General features: G+C 38.8%; 1 protein-coding gene across 3 annotated transcripts in view; it reads left to right on the forward strand.

Annotated features, from left to right (window-relative positions):
* Positions 1-15830, forward strand: part of LOC122531674 (ecdysone-induced protein 74EF-like) — a 70426-nt gene that overhangs the window by 16399 nt on the left and 38197 nt on the right. For all 3 annotated transcript variants that reach the window (XM_043659779.1, XM_043659777.1, XM_043659778.1), the window contains exon 2: positions 14946-15203. In XM_043659779.1, the coding sequence (XP_043515714.1) occupies positions 14946-15203 (258 nt within the window). The remainder of the gene's footprint in view (positions 1-14945; positions 15204-15830) is intronic.

The raw sequence follows: 15830 nt of genomic DNA on the forward strand, positions 1-15830 counted from the left end.
TTCTGACACTGTAGAAAATTTTATTTAATTTAAAAGTTAATACAGCTTTAATCTGTAATATAATTTAACAATAAACACACTAAAATGTCAATGTATTTAACTAGAATATTATATTAGGCGTTACATAGGTTATGTTATAACATATTATATATTATGGCATAACATGTTATAATAAGTAAAATTATATATTTGAGTGAAACAAAATATAAATTCATTACTCCTCGATAATTTCACTATCCAGTGGTATCGTACCGACGTTGTTCAGAAAGAAAGCGACGGTGTTGGTTTGGTTACTCGTTATGGTCCGCAATCAGCTTGCCAGCGCCATTGGTTAAGGCACAGGCAAACGTGTCCTGCGGAGGAAGCCGTAAGAACGTCTCGAGAAAGATAACGCTTAAAAGCATTAATGGGAACCATCTGGTCCAGCAGCGTCACCCCTTGTTGCAGCTTTTTCCTCTACCTGGATTCTAACCGTGTACCGTTAGACACAAAACATCGATCCACGCTGAATAACCCACTTTCTTTCACGGACTCTTAACGGGACACGCTGCTAGGTCCACGCATTAAAGAGGGATATCCACCCTTCGTGAGAAAAGAATTTTTCATTCCGGAGTCAAGTTCGTGGAACGATCTGTTCGTCGGCCAAATGTTTCGTTAGTTAACAGTCGTCAGCCTCGGCCGCTTTCTCTTTCTCTTGACGGCTCTCGAGAATCATCGTGGTTCGACCAACGTGACACATTTATGTGGAACATCCTCGTACGCGTAGACGAGAGAGAGACGTCTCACCGTTCGTTAGAACTTTCCTCTGGAAAGTTAGCTGCCGGAAGTTGGAGCCAGGTGTAATTACGTCTCAATTGATTACCACCTGTTCTGCATGAAAAACGCTCTGTTTAATTTTGACAACGTTGAAACGTCGTTAGCAACGATTTATCTAGAGCACGATGGAGAATTGGAATTAATAGAATTCTTTTGATCCCAAAATTGCAATATTTTCTCAGTTTTAAGCATATTTAAGTTAAACACCTCATACTACAATGCGAAATATATCCATTGCTAAGAAAACAACTCAGGGTCAAGCCCACCCTAAAAGGCAACTTAATGGACAGTGGAATATCAACAAGTCTGCTACAATATTTGAAACACACCAAAATCTACAACAACGTATAAAAAATTTCTTCTTCTGATGTCGCTAATAACCCATGAAGTTGATGCGACATAAAATAATTGATTTAAAAAAAAAATAAGCAAAACGAATAATAAATTTATTACTTTTCGATAATTTCTGTCCAGTGATGTCGTACCGATGAGTTCAAAAAGAAAGCGACGAATTATTGTATACGGTTTGGGTTAGGTTTGTGTAGAAAATTTTATTTAAAAGTTAATGCAGCTTTAATCTGTAATATAATTTGATAGTAAACACACTAAATGTCAATGTATTTAACTAGAATATCGGTTATATTAGACATAACATAGGTTATGTTATAACATATTATATATTATATATTATAGCATAATAATGTTATAATAAGTAAAATTATATATTTAAGTAAAACAAAGTGGGCAAAACGAATAATAAATTTATTACTCCTCAATAATTTCTATCCAGCGATATCGAAAAGAAAGCGACGAATTATTGTATACGGTTTGGTCACTCGTTATGGTCCGCAATCGGTTACACAGTGCAAGTGGTTAAGGATACATATATAATGTCGTTTTCTGACACTGTAGAAAATTTTATTTTATTTAAAAGTTAATGCAGCTTTAATCTGTAATATAATTTGACAGTAAATACACTGTATGTCAATTTATTTAACTAGAATATAGGTTATATTAAACATAACATGGGTTATGTTATAACATACTATATATTATAGCATAATAATGTTATAATAAGTAAAATTATATATTTAAGTAAAACAAAATAGGACGAATAAAACGAGTAATAAATTTATTACTTCTCAATAATTTCTATCCAGCGATATCGAAAAAGAAAGCGACGAATTTATTGTATACGGTTTGGGTCGCTCGTTACGGTCTGCAATCAGTTGCCAGCGCAAGTAGTTGAAAAAACAGAGAAACGTGTACGTATGAGAGCTCGAGAGCCGGTTATAGCGCGGCTATAAGAGACCAAGTGGTTCGTTCTGTTAACCAACTTTCCAGCCACGCGACGGCAATTATCGTTGGTAACCTTTGCCCCGATGCTCGATTGCTTTTCCGATCGATCTTTTCGAAAACCTCGACAACTCGTTCCCATCTGCAACGATCTACCACGGTCCACCGGTAGGTAGAAGGAAGTGGGCGTGTGCGTGTTTGAACGATCCTGTCCTTAGAGCACAATGACGGATGAAGAAGCGTGCAGACCATTCAGTTCGAAATAGGTCAGGGACGCAGTTGCCGCGCAGTCGTTTCCTCTTTCTCAAGAAGTAGGAAGGAGAGAAATGTCACGGTGAAAACACGGCCTGTACAGAGTGCCGAGCAGAGGAAGGGTGCGTAGGTAGGTCGCGAAACCCTCGTAGGTTGCACGTTTTCAAGGCTGCACACGAACCGAACAGAAGGGTGGCCCCTCCTGTTCTCCCGGTTGAATGGAACCCGATGATGTTTCGATACCATAGTTCCTCCCTTCTGGGTGGTTGCACGCGCACGGTGACCCACATTTCACCTCCCGCCTTTTCCTTCGCTAGCCTTTCGAATTGAGCAACTCGAATTACAAAGCGATAGAAACGGCCCACGCACCTGGATGGAGCAATTTGCCCGGAATTCATTTCCACGTGGAAACCGGCCACGTTCCTACGAGCTGGTAACGCGTTTCCGCGTGAAATTCCCTTTCGTTCGAGCCGCGAGTTAGCCTTGATGCTCGTTTCACTCTGAAAGTTCCCTGTCGAGCGCGCACGTACGTGAGAATCTGTTTCTGTTGTTCCTTCCAGGTCTGATAGCGATCGAAAAAGTGTCGATATTTATTTCTTTCTTCCTTCTGGAATTTCTTTCGCATTTCCTGTCGATGATCTTGAAGTGAGAATGAAGGCGGCAAGATGTGTCATCGAAAATTTGAATGAAAAAATCGAATGTGAGACTTGGTTTTCACTTGCTAAATACGTACAGTCACGACCATTAATGTTCAGACGTTAGATACTTAATCTGTTACAATTTCATTAAAAAATCGTACGGTAATAAATCTGGGCTCGTTTTATAGCTTAGGTCAATTGTAGATGTATCATTAAATTAAAATGAAGAAAAAGAAAAAATTTTATAGCTTGAAGCCGCCTCTCCTTTTAACCTCTTGCGTTAGAATCACGTGCCATGCAAATTTTTTGTTCGAAAATTGTAATATTTTCTCAGTTTTAAGTATATTTAATAAACATAATTTTAAATTTATTCTTAATAATTTCTATCCAGCGATGTCGTACCAACGAATTCGAAAAGAAAGCGACAAATTATTGTATACGGTTTGGGTCGCTCGTTACGGTCCGCAATCGGTTGCCAGCGCAGTTCGTTAAAATGCATCGTTTCATTCCAAGATATTTATACGTCACACAGTGGATGAAACAGTGAAGCTATATATTGTCAACGTGCTTTTTCATCGCTTTCTTCAAATTTAAATATATACAAACGTTAGTTCTTGCAATGTTGATGAAAAACTTGTTACATTCTGCCCAAGACGGTCTCTAGCAACAGCCCAATCTGATCCCACGTCCAAACTACGACAAAAGCTGCAGAGTACAGTTAACAAAAAAAAAAAGAAAAAAGGAAAAATGAAAAAAGAAACGATGCGGTTATAGTAGACGCGAGGCATGAAAACGGGTCGCTCGGTGTTAAATCGCGTGCGATCGAACCTCTGGTAGGGACGGTTTTTCGAATGGGACGGGGAGTAGCGCACACGTAACGAGACTTCCGCGGAATCGAACGTTTCCTGTTTGGTCGGGAGTGTGCTCGCTTGCTCGATCGTTTCTCCGCGCGATAACGGCCGGGCTGTTTTACGTGAAACCACCCACTCGCTGTTGACGTGCACACACGAGCACACACAGTGCGGCGCACACGCTCGAATGGCCGAGCACACGAACAGGGGCAGAGGCACTCTCGGTTTCGACGGAGGAAGTGGGTCGCGCACATGCACAGCCGCGCCGCGCTACGCCGCGCCGCGTCGTTTCCGGTATCGAAATTTCCGGCTTTGGTAATTCGCGGTGCAAGAGGTTACCACGACGAACCGTTGCCCCTTCTCGTCATCGTCCCGATGATTTAAACTCGGTTAATTAACGACGCGCCGAGTTGGACGGCTACGAATCGTTGAGACCGTCGATTATTTTTCAACGTGGAAGAAATGTTTCGCGCGACATTTAAAAATCTGGAACATTCGAACGAGTATAAAACTCGCGTCAGGGAATTGTTCACAATTTTTCAATCGTATATCTTTTTTTATGGAAAATCGTTCGAATCTGTAGAAACTCATTGTTGCGAGTGTAGAAAATTTGGATTGGGCATTTAACCACTCTATGGTTCCAGTGTCTAAATATATCGCACAGAAATTGTAACATGTAATCGTACTTTAGTTGAAAATACTGAAAATCTGATTCTTGTCAATTTTTGCTTGTTTTTCGGATGCGAAGGAAACTAAAATTTTATCATTTTCTGCCACCGTTTTTTCTTCGTTTGTATTTATTGTTTATTCTATTATTTATTTATTATTTATTATTATTTATTTATTATTTATTATTATTTATTTATTATTTATTATTATTTATTTATTATTTATTATTATTTATTTATTATTTATTATTATTTATTTATTATTTATTATTATTTATTTATTATTTATTATTATTTATTTATTATTTATTAGTTCGTAATGATCTGTATACTATAACTTTATTGAAGTTTGAATTATATAATTAACTTCATCTTGAGAAATGAAAAAAACGTTCATCAAACGTTATTGTTCTTTATCTTATATTCGTAAAAAGTAACTATTATGTTTGGAAGAAATTGTTGATTGTTATGTTAATTGAAAATTACTTAACAGTATCATTTTGATTGTTTGCCACTATGTCGTCTTAATCTTCCATACTAGCATTGCGTTACATAATTTATTATAGCAATTGTTATTTTCTGTTTTATTATTCCCCATGTATCATCAATTCGATTATGAGATTTCAGTAAATACGAATCCTGCAATCAGACATGTCTGCAAAGTTTAAATAAAATAATTAAAGAGTAATAAAAAATAAATTTATATTCTTCATTTCTAAAATCACGCACTTTATAATCATCAACTACTGCGGCACAAGTCTTTGCAATTCGTTTATGAGAAACCATTTTTTATTGAGATTATGTTGGTCTTTTAATTTCGGAAATAGACGAAGATCATTAAGTATAATAAAGAGATGCCTTCGAGATAAAGACGTTGTCCTTTTTATAAACAAATTTGCAAAACTGCAACGTTGGCGAAAAAATACTGCAATAGCTGGCAATTATTTGGATAAATAATTATGTGACTTTAAAAATAAAGAACGAAAGTTTATTTCTATTGTTGTTGCACAAAGATACGTCCATGTTTTTGTTCAAGTGACTTTTCAGCTCACTCTCCGGGAAATTAATTAGTTAACCAAGTCCTTTTTCTATCTTGCTTCGAAATTTCGAAATAAACAATTTGGGAATGGTAAACAAGAAACGTATGTAATCGAGAAGAGTGTAATCACAGACTATCTAAAATCTGGTTCAATAATAGTATCACGGTTCCCGTTCTGGCAGAGCGGAAGCGTAGGAGTCTCGAGTCAACGATCGCGTGCTCGAACTCTCGCTGGCACGAGATCGAAGAGACATCGGGCTACAAAATCGTAAATGACGCGACGGTGACACGCACAACAGAAAATAGTGCTACAATTCATGACGTCCCTCGCTAATCCTTAAATACTAAAGCACACAATAATATTTAAAGCAAATTATGCAAGACACAATTGATAAATTGTACAAAGCACAACTGTTAATTTATTCGAGAAAAAGAAAAAAAAAAAAGAATTCCACATGAAATATTCGAAAAGATCGCTACAAATTATCGATTTTCGACCGATCATAAATACCCTCTTCGTGTAATAATTCTACAAAATTCTTAAAGAGCCGAAATCGAGAATTTCTTCAAAAAAAAAAAAAAAAAAACATTTTGTCTTTATTCAACTCCTCTAACGATACTCTAACGATATAAAGATGCAGACAGGTTAATTACTAGCAATTTCACTTTGAAATTGAACCTCGGCACCCGTAATCAGGCAACATTTTTTTCAACAGGAGTCGATCGAAGCGAGAAAGTATGGCGTGCCACGAAATTATATAACGCAGCCAATAACGAACCACGACGAATCAAAGGTTCTGCTTGCCACGCGATTGCATTGCGCTACAGCAAACACCACCTTTGGGAATACGAAGGAGATAAAGACCCCAAGTCGTTTCCTTCTTATCCTTCTCGCTCTCGGTTCGTATTGGCGATTGCCGCTTCATGTATATTCGATTCGACTTTGTAGGCGTTTCTGAAGGGCTCGGGCACGATCGAGGAAAGTCGAGAGTTAATAACTCGTTTTCTTCATCCTCGCCGCGTACCTTTCCCTTTATGCGGGTTTTTAATGCTATTTACAAAACCGCGGTATCGCTCTGGCGTTTCTAACTTTGAACTTGAATTAGAACTTCCAGCGTGTTTATGCCCCCCTTGCACGAAACGCTCATTAACTTCTCGAGGGATACTGACACGTATGATATTAGCCAACGATCCTTTCACAAAAGAGCTTATGTAATAAAAGAGTCTAGTTTAGAATTCTTTTCATTCGTTCGAGGAAATGTCTATTTGAAATGGGGAAAATACATCATTACATTTTATAGTTATCGTTGATTTGAGGTTGATTGAGAAAAAATTTTTATGTAGCTACGATATAAATTTTATATATCGGCATGTATGATGTGAGCATGTATTTACATATGTTTTTGTACATCGGCATATATAATATCGGCATATATTTACATAGTTGGGTGTATGTGCGTGCAAATAATTCTTTTTTCAATTCAGGTTGTGTTATTTGGATAAGATTGAATAAATAAACTAAATAAATAAATAAACTAAACTAAATAAACTTAATAAATTAATTAATTAAACTAAATAAACTAAATTAATTAATTAATTAAACTAAATAAACTAAACTAAAAAAACTAAACTAAATTAAACTAAACTAAAAAAACTAAACTAAATAAATAAATAAACTAAACTAAATAAATAAATAAATAAATAAATAAACTAAACTAAATAAGTAAATAAACTAAACTAAATAAACTAAATAAGTAAATAAACTAAATTAAATAAACTAAATAAATAAATAAACTAAATAAGTAAATAAACTAAACTAAATAAATAAATAAATAAACTAAACTAAATAAGTAAATAAATTAAAATAAACAAACTAAATAAATAAATAAATAAACTAAATAAATAATAAACTAAACTAAATAAGTAAATAAATTAAAATAAACAAACTAAATAAATAAATAAATAAACTAAACTAAATAAACTAAATAAATAATAAACTAAACTAAATAAACTAAATAAATAAATAAACTAAACTAAATAAACTAAATAAATAAATAAACTAAACTAAATAAACTAAATAAATAAATAAACTAAACTAAATAAACTAAATAAATAAATAAACTAAACTAAATAAACTAAATAAATAAATAAACTAAACTAAATAAACTAAATAAATAAATAAACTAAACTAAATAATAAGTACATAAGTATAATAATAAAGTAACAAATATAATGACAGCAAGTAATAAATAAGCCAAAGGTAGAATAAATATTCTCTCCGCGAACAGAATTACAGTAATGAACATCAGGTGATACTTTCTCAGCAACAATCAACATCGTCGTAGATTAAAGATTCAATTATTCGATCAAACTGCAATCTTCGAGAAAGAGAGAGAGAGAGAGAGAGAGATTTATTTATCTGTCGAAGATTTCGCAAGAAGTTTTACAAGTGATATTTTTATAACCACTCACATTTTCAAGAAAAGAATAAAAAAGAGAGAATCTTTCCGAAAATTACGGTCTGACGCAAGAGAACCCGTTCGAAGTTCGGAAACGGTGCTGCGGTCGAGAAAGAGGGTTAATCACTGCTACTTTCGAGTCGTGATTTCCAGGGCCGGTATTCCGTTCTTGGCCGACCACAGCTGCGTGCAGCTGCACCTGCGACCGCCATGAGAACATCGCGATCGTTTCACGGCCGTAATTTCTTTGTGCCGTTGCTCCAGCTCGCTGTTACCAATCGATTCATCCCGTCGGCCCCGCCATCGCACACTCGCGAGTCGCAGGTGCCTGCCGCCCGTGCAACTCGAACGCAATTTTTTCGACGAGAAGACGCCGCTGTCTCGCATCCACGATCGAGGCGAAACGCGAGCGAAGGGTGGAAAATATGCGACGAGTGGGAGAACTCGTTTCGAGACAGATCGATGTCTCCGTGTCAAGGATACGTTCGCTTGGATCGCGTAAAACGAGTGACGAAACGTGAAGCAGGCTTCTGACTTTTTGGCGAGGTTCGATAATTCCTCGTCGCCATCGCTTCTGAAGCAATTGAACTATCCGAGTCATCGCCGGCGGATTCCACCGTTGGCGAACATAGTATCGAAATGTCAGCTCCATAGTTCAATCATTCCCTAGGAATCGTCTATCTTCGATCTCGCGGAAAAGGTGTTTCACGCCGCGAAATTGCCCCGATCTCTTCTTTCTAATAAAACGAGATGGGCATCGAAGTTTGTGCAAAGTGCACGCAATCTCGCGGCTCGTTGTTTGAAAGAGTGTTGTTTAACGAGAAACGATTTGAAGATCGCCGTTGTGAATGATTCTATTGTACGAATGAAGCAAATAGAAACGAGGATTCATGTAGGTTTGACAAATTGATTGTCATCCGTATAATACTACGAGGGAGATGGATAAACAATCGTCGAATGTAAATATGTAGTTAATAATTATAGTATGCATTGGTTGAATCGACTATTCATGCATGAACGAAAAGTCGTTCGCGTTATTGGCGTCGCGTGACTCGAATCGTTATATTTAATCTGTAACTGTACAATCTGTCTATTAATAAACAACATGTGACATTTCAACGAACACATCAGGAATTATTTTGGGTAATTTATTAAGTTTATAACTAACTTGTATACAATTCAATTTCTGTATACATATTTACAGTTTTATGTACGTAATTTGTATACAATTAACTTGTATACAATTCAATTTCTGTATACATATTTACAGTTTTATGTACGTAATTTACATACATATTTCTACACAATTCTGCATACATAATTCTGTAGATAGATATTTTTGAAAATGGTAAAATTGGAAGAATTTGTTTCTATAGTATTTGCTATATATATATATAGCTTAATAATATTTATTATAGAATTATGTTATTCTACAATAGAATTACCTCGCTTATCACGTGTACAACTTGTTGTACAAGTTACATTGTTAACATAGAATTATGAACATAATACAGAATTTACAGAATAATCGATCGGTCAATAATAGAACTTCCGTACGACTACAAAAAATTATTTACTACGAGAGTAACATTCACCATCTGATAAAGAAGGTTTTTATCAGCAATCACACTCGTGCACGCCACGGTTTTTATTTCCTCGGTACGATATCAACGTCAATTTTCTTTTTCTTAAATTCCTGCAGAGCTTCCTCCTCAAAATTGAAAATTTCCAGCCATGGCTCACGCGACACTTTCGAACCTGCGGCCAATTATACCGGCCGTTTCGTCAGAATTCCAGGCGAAAACGGAGTCGATCGATGGTAGTCGGTCGCGCGGGCACCTTTGTCGTTGGCATATTCGTGGGGCGCGCGCGTGATGTCATATAGAAAGAGAGAGTCGTTACCGTTACGCAATGCCAGGCACGGCCGGAACGCGTGTGCGTGCATGCGTTCGTGCATGTACGCGGCGAGAAAGTTGCGTGGCCCGGGCAAACGCTGACCTTACGTACTGCGCGCGCGCGTGTGCGCGTGCACGCGCGCACGAATCGTTTCGGCGCTCGATCGGCCCGATCGACCGGCAATCGCCACCGATTTGCCACGTTTCTCCGCGTATAATATCTCTCCCCGAATCTCGAGGAAACGAGGAAAATGGAACGTCGTCGAGATGCAATCGTGTTTTTCGCATGATCCTCCGCGGTCGCCGGTTTTTCCACGATTTCTAACCTTTCTCCAGGTAATTTTTCAAGGGGTTTTTCCCAACTGTTGCGCCGGAATGACGTGCCACGCACGTCGAGAATTTTATTGCCCCAGAATTGCAGTGTTAAGTATATTTAAGTATAACTCAGGCAAAGCAAATGATAAATTTATTATTACTTCTCAAACATTTCTATCCAGTGATATACCGACGCGTTCAAAAAGTGGGCGGCGAATTATTGTAAATGTTGTTTGGTCACTCGTTATGGTCCGCAATCAGTTGTCAACGCAAGTGGTACCTCTTGTGCTAGAATGACGTGCCACGCACGTCGAGAATTTTTTGCCCCAAAATTGCAATATTTTCTCAGTTTTAGGTACATTTAAGTATTGCCCAGGCAAAACAAATATTAAATTTATTACTTCTTAATAATTTCTATCCAGTGATATACCGATAAAGTCAAAAAGAAGACAAATTGTTATATACGGTTTTTGGTCACTCGTTATGGTCCGCACTCAGTTGCCAGCGCAAGAGGTTAGTCCTTTAAAATTGCTGATTAGTTTCGTGAGAAACACGAATTACCAAGAATTAAGAATCGTTGTCTTGTCAAAATGTTGAACAGGTTGTTTTCACCAGTTTTACCACTTACATAAATTGCTAGTGTCATCATAGCATTAAAGTTAGTAAAACGATAGATGTTAACAATCAATGTGCTTTAATTATAATAATTACATGTAAATTGCTAGTTGATAATTCTAACGCTGAGTGTCCGTTCAACATATATCAAACCTAACCTCAAGCTACCTACCAATTATTTTAAACATCTACCGCGTATGTAGCTGTAATGTTACGAATGGAATTATCGGCCAGACAAATTGGTCTCTAACTTCGAATTCAAAAAAAAGTTGGAGAATATTGAGAAGTTGAGCATTTTCCAATAACGCCGTAAGTGAATTTTGGCTGGCGAAACACAGTAGGATGAAAGGGACGGAGGATGAAAAACAGCAGCGGTGAAAATACCTCGGTTCTCGAAACGACTCGAGTCAAAAGCGGGGGTGTGTTCGGTCGATGCGGCTAGACACCCACCCTTCTCCACTGACGCGAGGGTGAGTCAAGGTCAAGCAAGGTCGAACCCCCCTCGGGAACCTTTCTCGGGAACTTGGGTCCTCACTAACGAGCCGATACGACCGGCCACGTGCAATTAAGATGGCCGGAGATCGTAGAAAACGATCCTCGAAGAAGCGGTCGTTTCAATTCGAGGCGATTAACCTCTCACGATCGTCCAGGCTAAATTGACACGTCGTATTTTTTATATACGTGTGAGTCTTTACTAATTGACATACCAAGTTCAAACTTTGCGAGGATATAGAATCCCAGGCTACGTCAAAATTATTACACGATGAAACATCTGGCTTTGAGGTATCCAAAGATACAGTTAGTTGCAATTAACCACTTGCGCTGGCCAACTGATTGCGGACCGTAACGAGTGACCAAACCGTATACAATAATTTTGTCGGTACGATATCACCGGATAGTTAGTCAATAATTATTATTTGTTTTGCCCGAGTTATACTTAAATATACTGAGAGTTATATTGCAATTTTGATGCAAAAAATTCTCGACGTGTGTCAATTAAGAAGCTGAACTAAATTGCCAAGAGATTTACTTTTCACGCCGTGAAAAACAATGAGAATTGAGAATAAACTAGAAGATATTTTCGTGGCCATCATTCGCTGTCCCCGTCGACTATTTCATGGCTGTCGAAGAGGAAACGGCCGTCGGAAAATGGTAGGTTCGGGGACAAAATTGTCGACGTATTCGAGCCGAATCAATATTATTACGAACGACGTCGGTGACGAGGCAAAGAGAAAACGAGCGGTACCTCGCTAACAAGGCATTTATTTTCAACTTCGATTTGAGTTGAAAACGTCGAGCGTGCAGGAATAATTTAACGGTCTCGCGTACGGTTATCCCGTCTCGTCGATCCAGCCAGGGTGGAACGTCGATCTGAAATGCACCCTCGATAGCAGAGACTTCGTTAAGGGCGTGTTTCAGGGTTAACAGAGGTCATCCTTAAACCGCACTCGATACGGTCTTACCTGATTTACGTCTCGAACGAACCCAACCACGTAGAAAACCTACTTTTACTTATTTAAACCTGCTTTTACTTATTTACTCCCATCGGAACACTTGAAATACGCACGTAATAAAAATATAAGATACACGTGCTTGGTAAAAGCATAAAACGTAAAAGGTGTTCAGGTATTGTACAGTTTTTTCATTTGCGAGCGTTCTGAAAATTTATCATTTCGCTTGAAGAACAAGGATCGATCCTCTTACGTGTAACTGAAACTCGTTAGAAACGGTTAGTTGTTCCTCGTTTCTCGCATCCGACCAGATGGAACGAGTAAAAGTAAACGACGGGCGAGCTTTCTCCGGTTTGCAGGTCGGTAAAAGCTCGTCTATCCAATTTCGCGGAGATCTCGGCTGCAATTGCCGGCACAATGCGAAACCGACGAATGTCGACGTTGCAGATTTCGCGCAGAGCCGGATATCCCATAGGTTACGTACGACAAATGTATCATCGGGTGCATCGGCTGACGTCCCAGAAAATTACAAGCACACAGGCTCGTTTCGTGACTCGTTTCAAGCCACGTCCGTGACTTCTCTCATTATTTTCTTTCCTTATCTTTCGTGTCTTTTCTTTTTTCTTTCCTTTTTTCTTGCCTTTTGTCTTTCCCTTTGTGCTCACCTCTTCCTTTATTTTCGCTCAGCCCAGGCCCTGAAGCAGCATCTGTTCCCGGGCGAGAAGAAACCGATCGTTTGCTCGTTCCCCTCGCCAACAGCTAAACAACACCCGTCGACTCGATCTACGCGATCATAATTACCGATTCAATTCACTGAGCCGTGACGTCGTGATTCATCTATCCTCAATCACCCTTCGATGATCGACTTCCTCGAGAAACGCCCCCGAATTTCCATCTTGCTTCCGGTTTGTCAAACTTTCTCGCGGCTGTTGTTTAAAAGCTGGAATCGCTCGATCAAGCATGTGTCACAGTGACAAAAGAATTCTTAAACAGGGTGTGAAGGTTTGTTGACATTCTTCGTAGAAAATTCAAAAGTCAATTTGAACATTTCGCGGTCCCAAGTAAATTTTTTTTTTTTTAATTAATGTCGGATTGCTGCTAAATATTACAGAAATAAAACTACACGTACACAAATTTTTTCTTTTCTGTTATATTCCTTGAATCTTTTTTTTTTTTTATTTGTTTATTTACTAGAAAATAATTGTTACGAAGATACAAGTAACTTCGATGAGAGATATAAATCATCGTTAACACTAGAACTACCGACGACTAAGTTATAATATTTGTAGCAAAAACAATTGAAGAAAAAATTAACAATACAAGGAAGAACACAAGCCTCTATATATATTTTATTTAAAAAATCACTCGAGTATTTAAAAATACACTGTTGCGAATGTATAAAACTTCCATGGAGAATTATAAATCGATTTTGACGACTTTGGTAGTTGTAGAAAATTCAGTGAGCACAGGATCCTGCCAATGTTGGAAAATCGAGAACCAGGAAAATACGCGACACGTTCCCGTTCGTTTCGCAGGATTTCGTCAGCGAGTTTTCCATCGGGCAGGCGGATCGCCTCGTTCGATTACGCAACCGATCTCCGCGTGTGGGCGCCGAAAAGTAAACGCGATAAAAAGCGGTCGGCGCGCTCCTTTCTGGTCCGCGCGGCGATTCCACTTCGGTTTCTCGATAACCATCTCTGGTGTTGCGAAGAAGCGGAGAAGATGAGGAGCGAAGAAAGTGGCGAGCGATTTTGCGTGGCCGGCGGCTCGAGTCGATTTTCCACGAGGCGATTTTTCCTCGGCTGCTGCCACGAGAAATTGCTTAATGAAGCCGCGAGGTTGGCACTGCCTGAAAGGAAGGTAGAAACGTTGCAGTGGGTCAAGGAGAGACACCCGGCTTTCACTTCCTCTCCGCAGCGCCGCACTATACCTCTCGAGAACACCTCCCATGCCTCTCTTTTTTTTTCTTCTTCTTCTTCCTCCCCCCCTTCTTCGTGCTTCCTCAGCCTTTTCTCGTGGCTACCGTTAGGAAGCGATCTGATCATTAGCCGCCGACGTCTAATGGTATCGTAATCGATCACGATAGAAACGCGAAAGTTTGCGAATTTTAATGAAACAGCGTACGAACGAAATCTTCGTTCGTTGTACGGCAGTAATGTAGACATTCTCGTAAATTGCCAGCCATTGGCAAATTTTTTTTAACGAGACGAGCGTCTAACAAAATCTTGGAAATACAACGTAGAATTTCGTTTCCTTTGTAACGCGCGCGCTGGTCGATGTGTATCAACTTCATAAACGTTCATTGGCCAGCCATTCATTGTGAATGACGAGCGTAGAAAGACCAACACGCGTATACAAAGTATATGCAGATAAATCGTGCATACGCGCACCTGCTGATAATTATTCAAACGGCATCAATGGCCGTTCACAGGCGTTTCTTGATTAATTGAAATTTAAAACACGCGCGACTTCTAAAGCCGATAATTCAGTCAGAACGGCGCTCATTGTGAGGAACCGTGTGTTTCAACAATGGCCGAGCAAGTCCCTTAGTACGAACGGCCAAAGTACAAAAAACACAAAAAAAAAAATTCGACCCTTTGATATTTGGCGTAGTAAATCTAACGTTTTCTTGACGTCGGTGCGATTGCAGTGGATACCAGGGAGGTCCAGCCACACGATGCGAACGAGAAGGAGCAACTTGGCCTGGCGAGCGTTAAAGCAGAACCAGGATCGACCGGTACGACGACGACCACCACGGGGACTCGTCTTCTGCACGGTATTCTGTCGCAGCATCCTCAGCAGCACGGTCTAGGGGTGCAAAACGGATACGGCCGCCACTTGGCCGGTCATGCTCAGATGGGCCAACCGTCCTACACCACTGCCACGATCGCCACCACCAGTACACCAGGTCAGTCACCAGCCAATCTCCGAAATCACCTTCGCTTTTCCAACATCATCGCACGGATACACGATCAACAAAATGGAAATAGATTAGATTGTACGTTCGGAAGGAGATCTGAACGTTATAATAATTTTCTTTCTCTCGATGTATTCGTAGAATACACGAGTCTGATCTAAGTGTTCGCAGTCTAATGACAATTAATTCATTTATAGGAAGATGATAACTGATTTCTAGGTTCACTTAACCTCTTGCGCTGGAATGAACGTGTCACGCACGTTCTCAATTTTAAATATATTAATTGATTTTCTTAAATATATTAATTTAATATATTTAAGAAAATCAATAACAATGCAAAGCATATAATAAATTTGTTACTTCTCAATAATTTCTGTCCGGTGAGTTCAAAAAGGAAGCGACGTAATTATTGTATACGGTTCGGTCGCTCGTTATGGTCCGCAATCAGTTGCCAGCGCAAGTGGTTAAGAAACGATACACTTGATATAGTAATATAAAATTACCTGCAGGTTGTTTGAAACTTTTCCTGCCTACGCAAACCTCAACAAACTCCCCGCACAAACGTCAAACAACATCACCACACTACACTAACCATTCTAAATGCAGGTTAAAGGGCAC

This window comes from Frieseomelitta varia, unplaced genomic scaffold (genome assembly GCF_011392965.1).
Source record: "Frieseomelitta varia isolate USP_RPSP 00005682 unplaced genomic scaffold, Fvar_1.2 scaffold_411, whole genome shotgun sequence".
Lineage (NCBI taxonomy): Eukaryota > Metazoa > Arthropoda > Insecta > Hymenoptera > Apidae > Frieseomelitta > Frieseomelitta varia.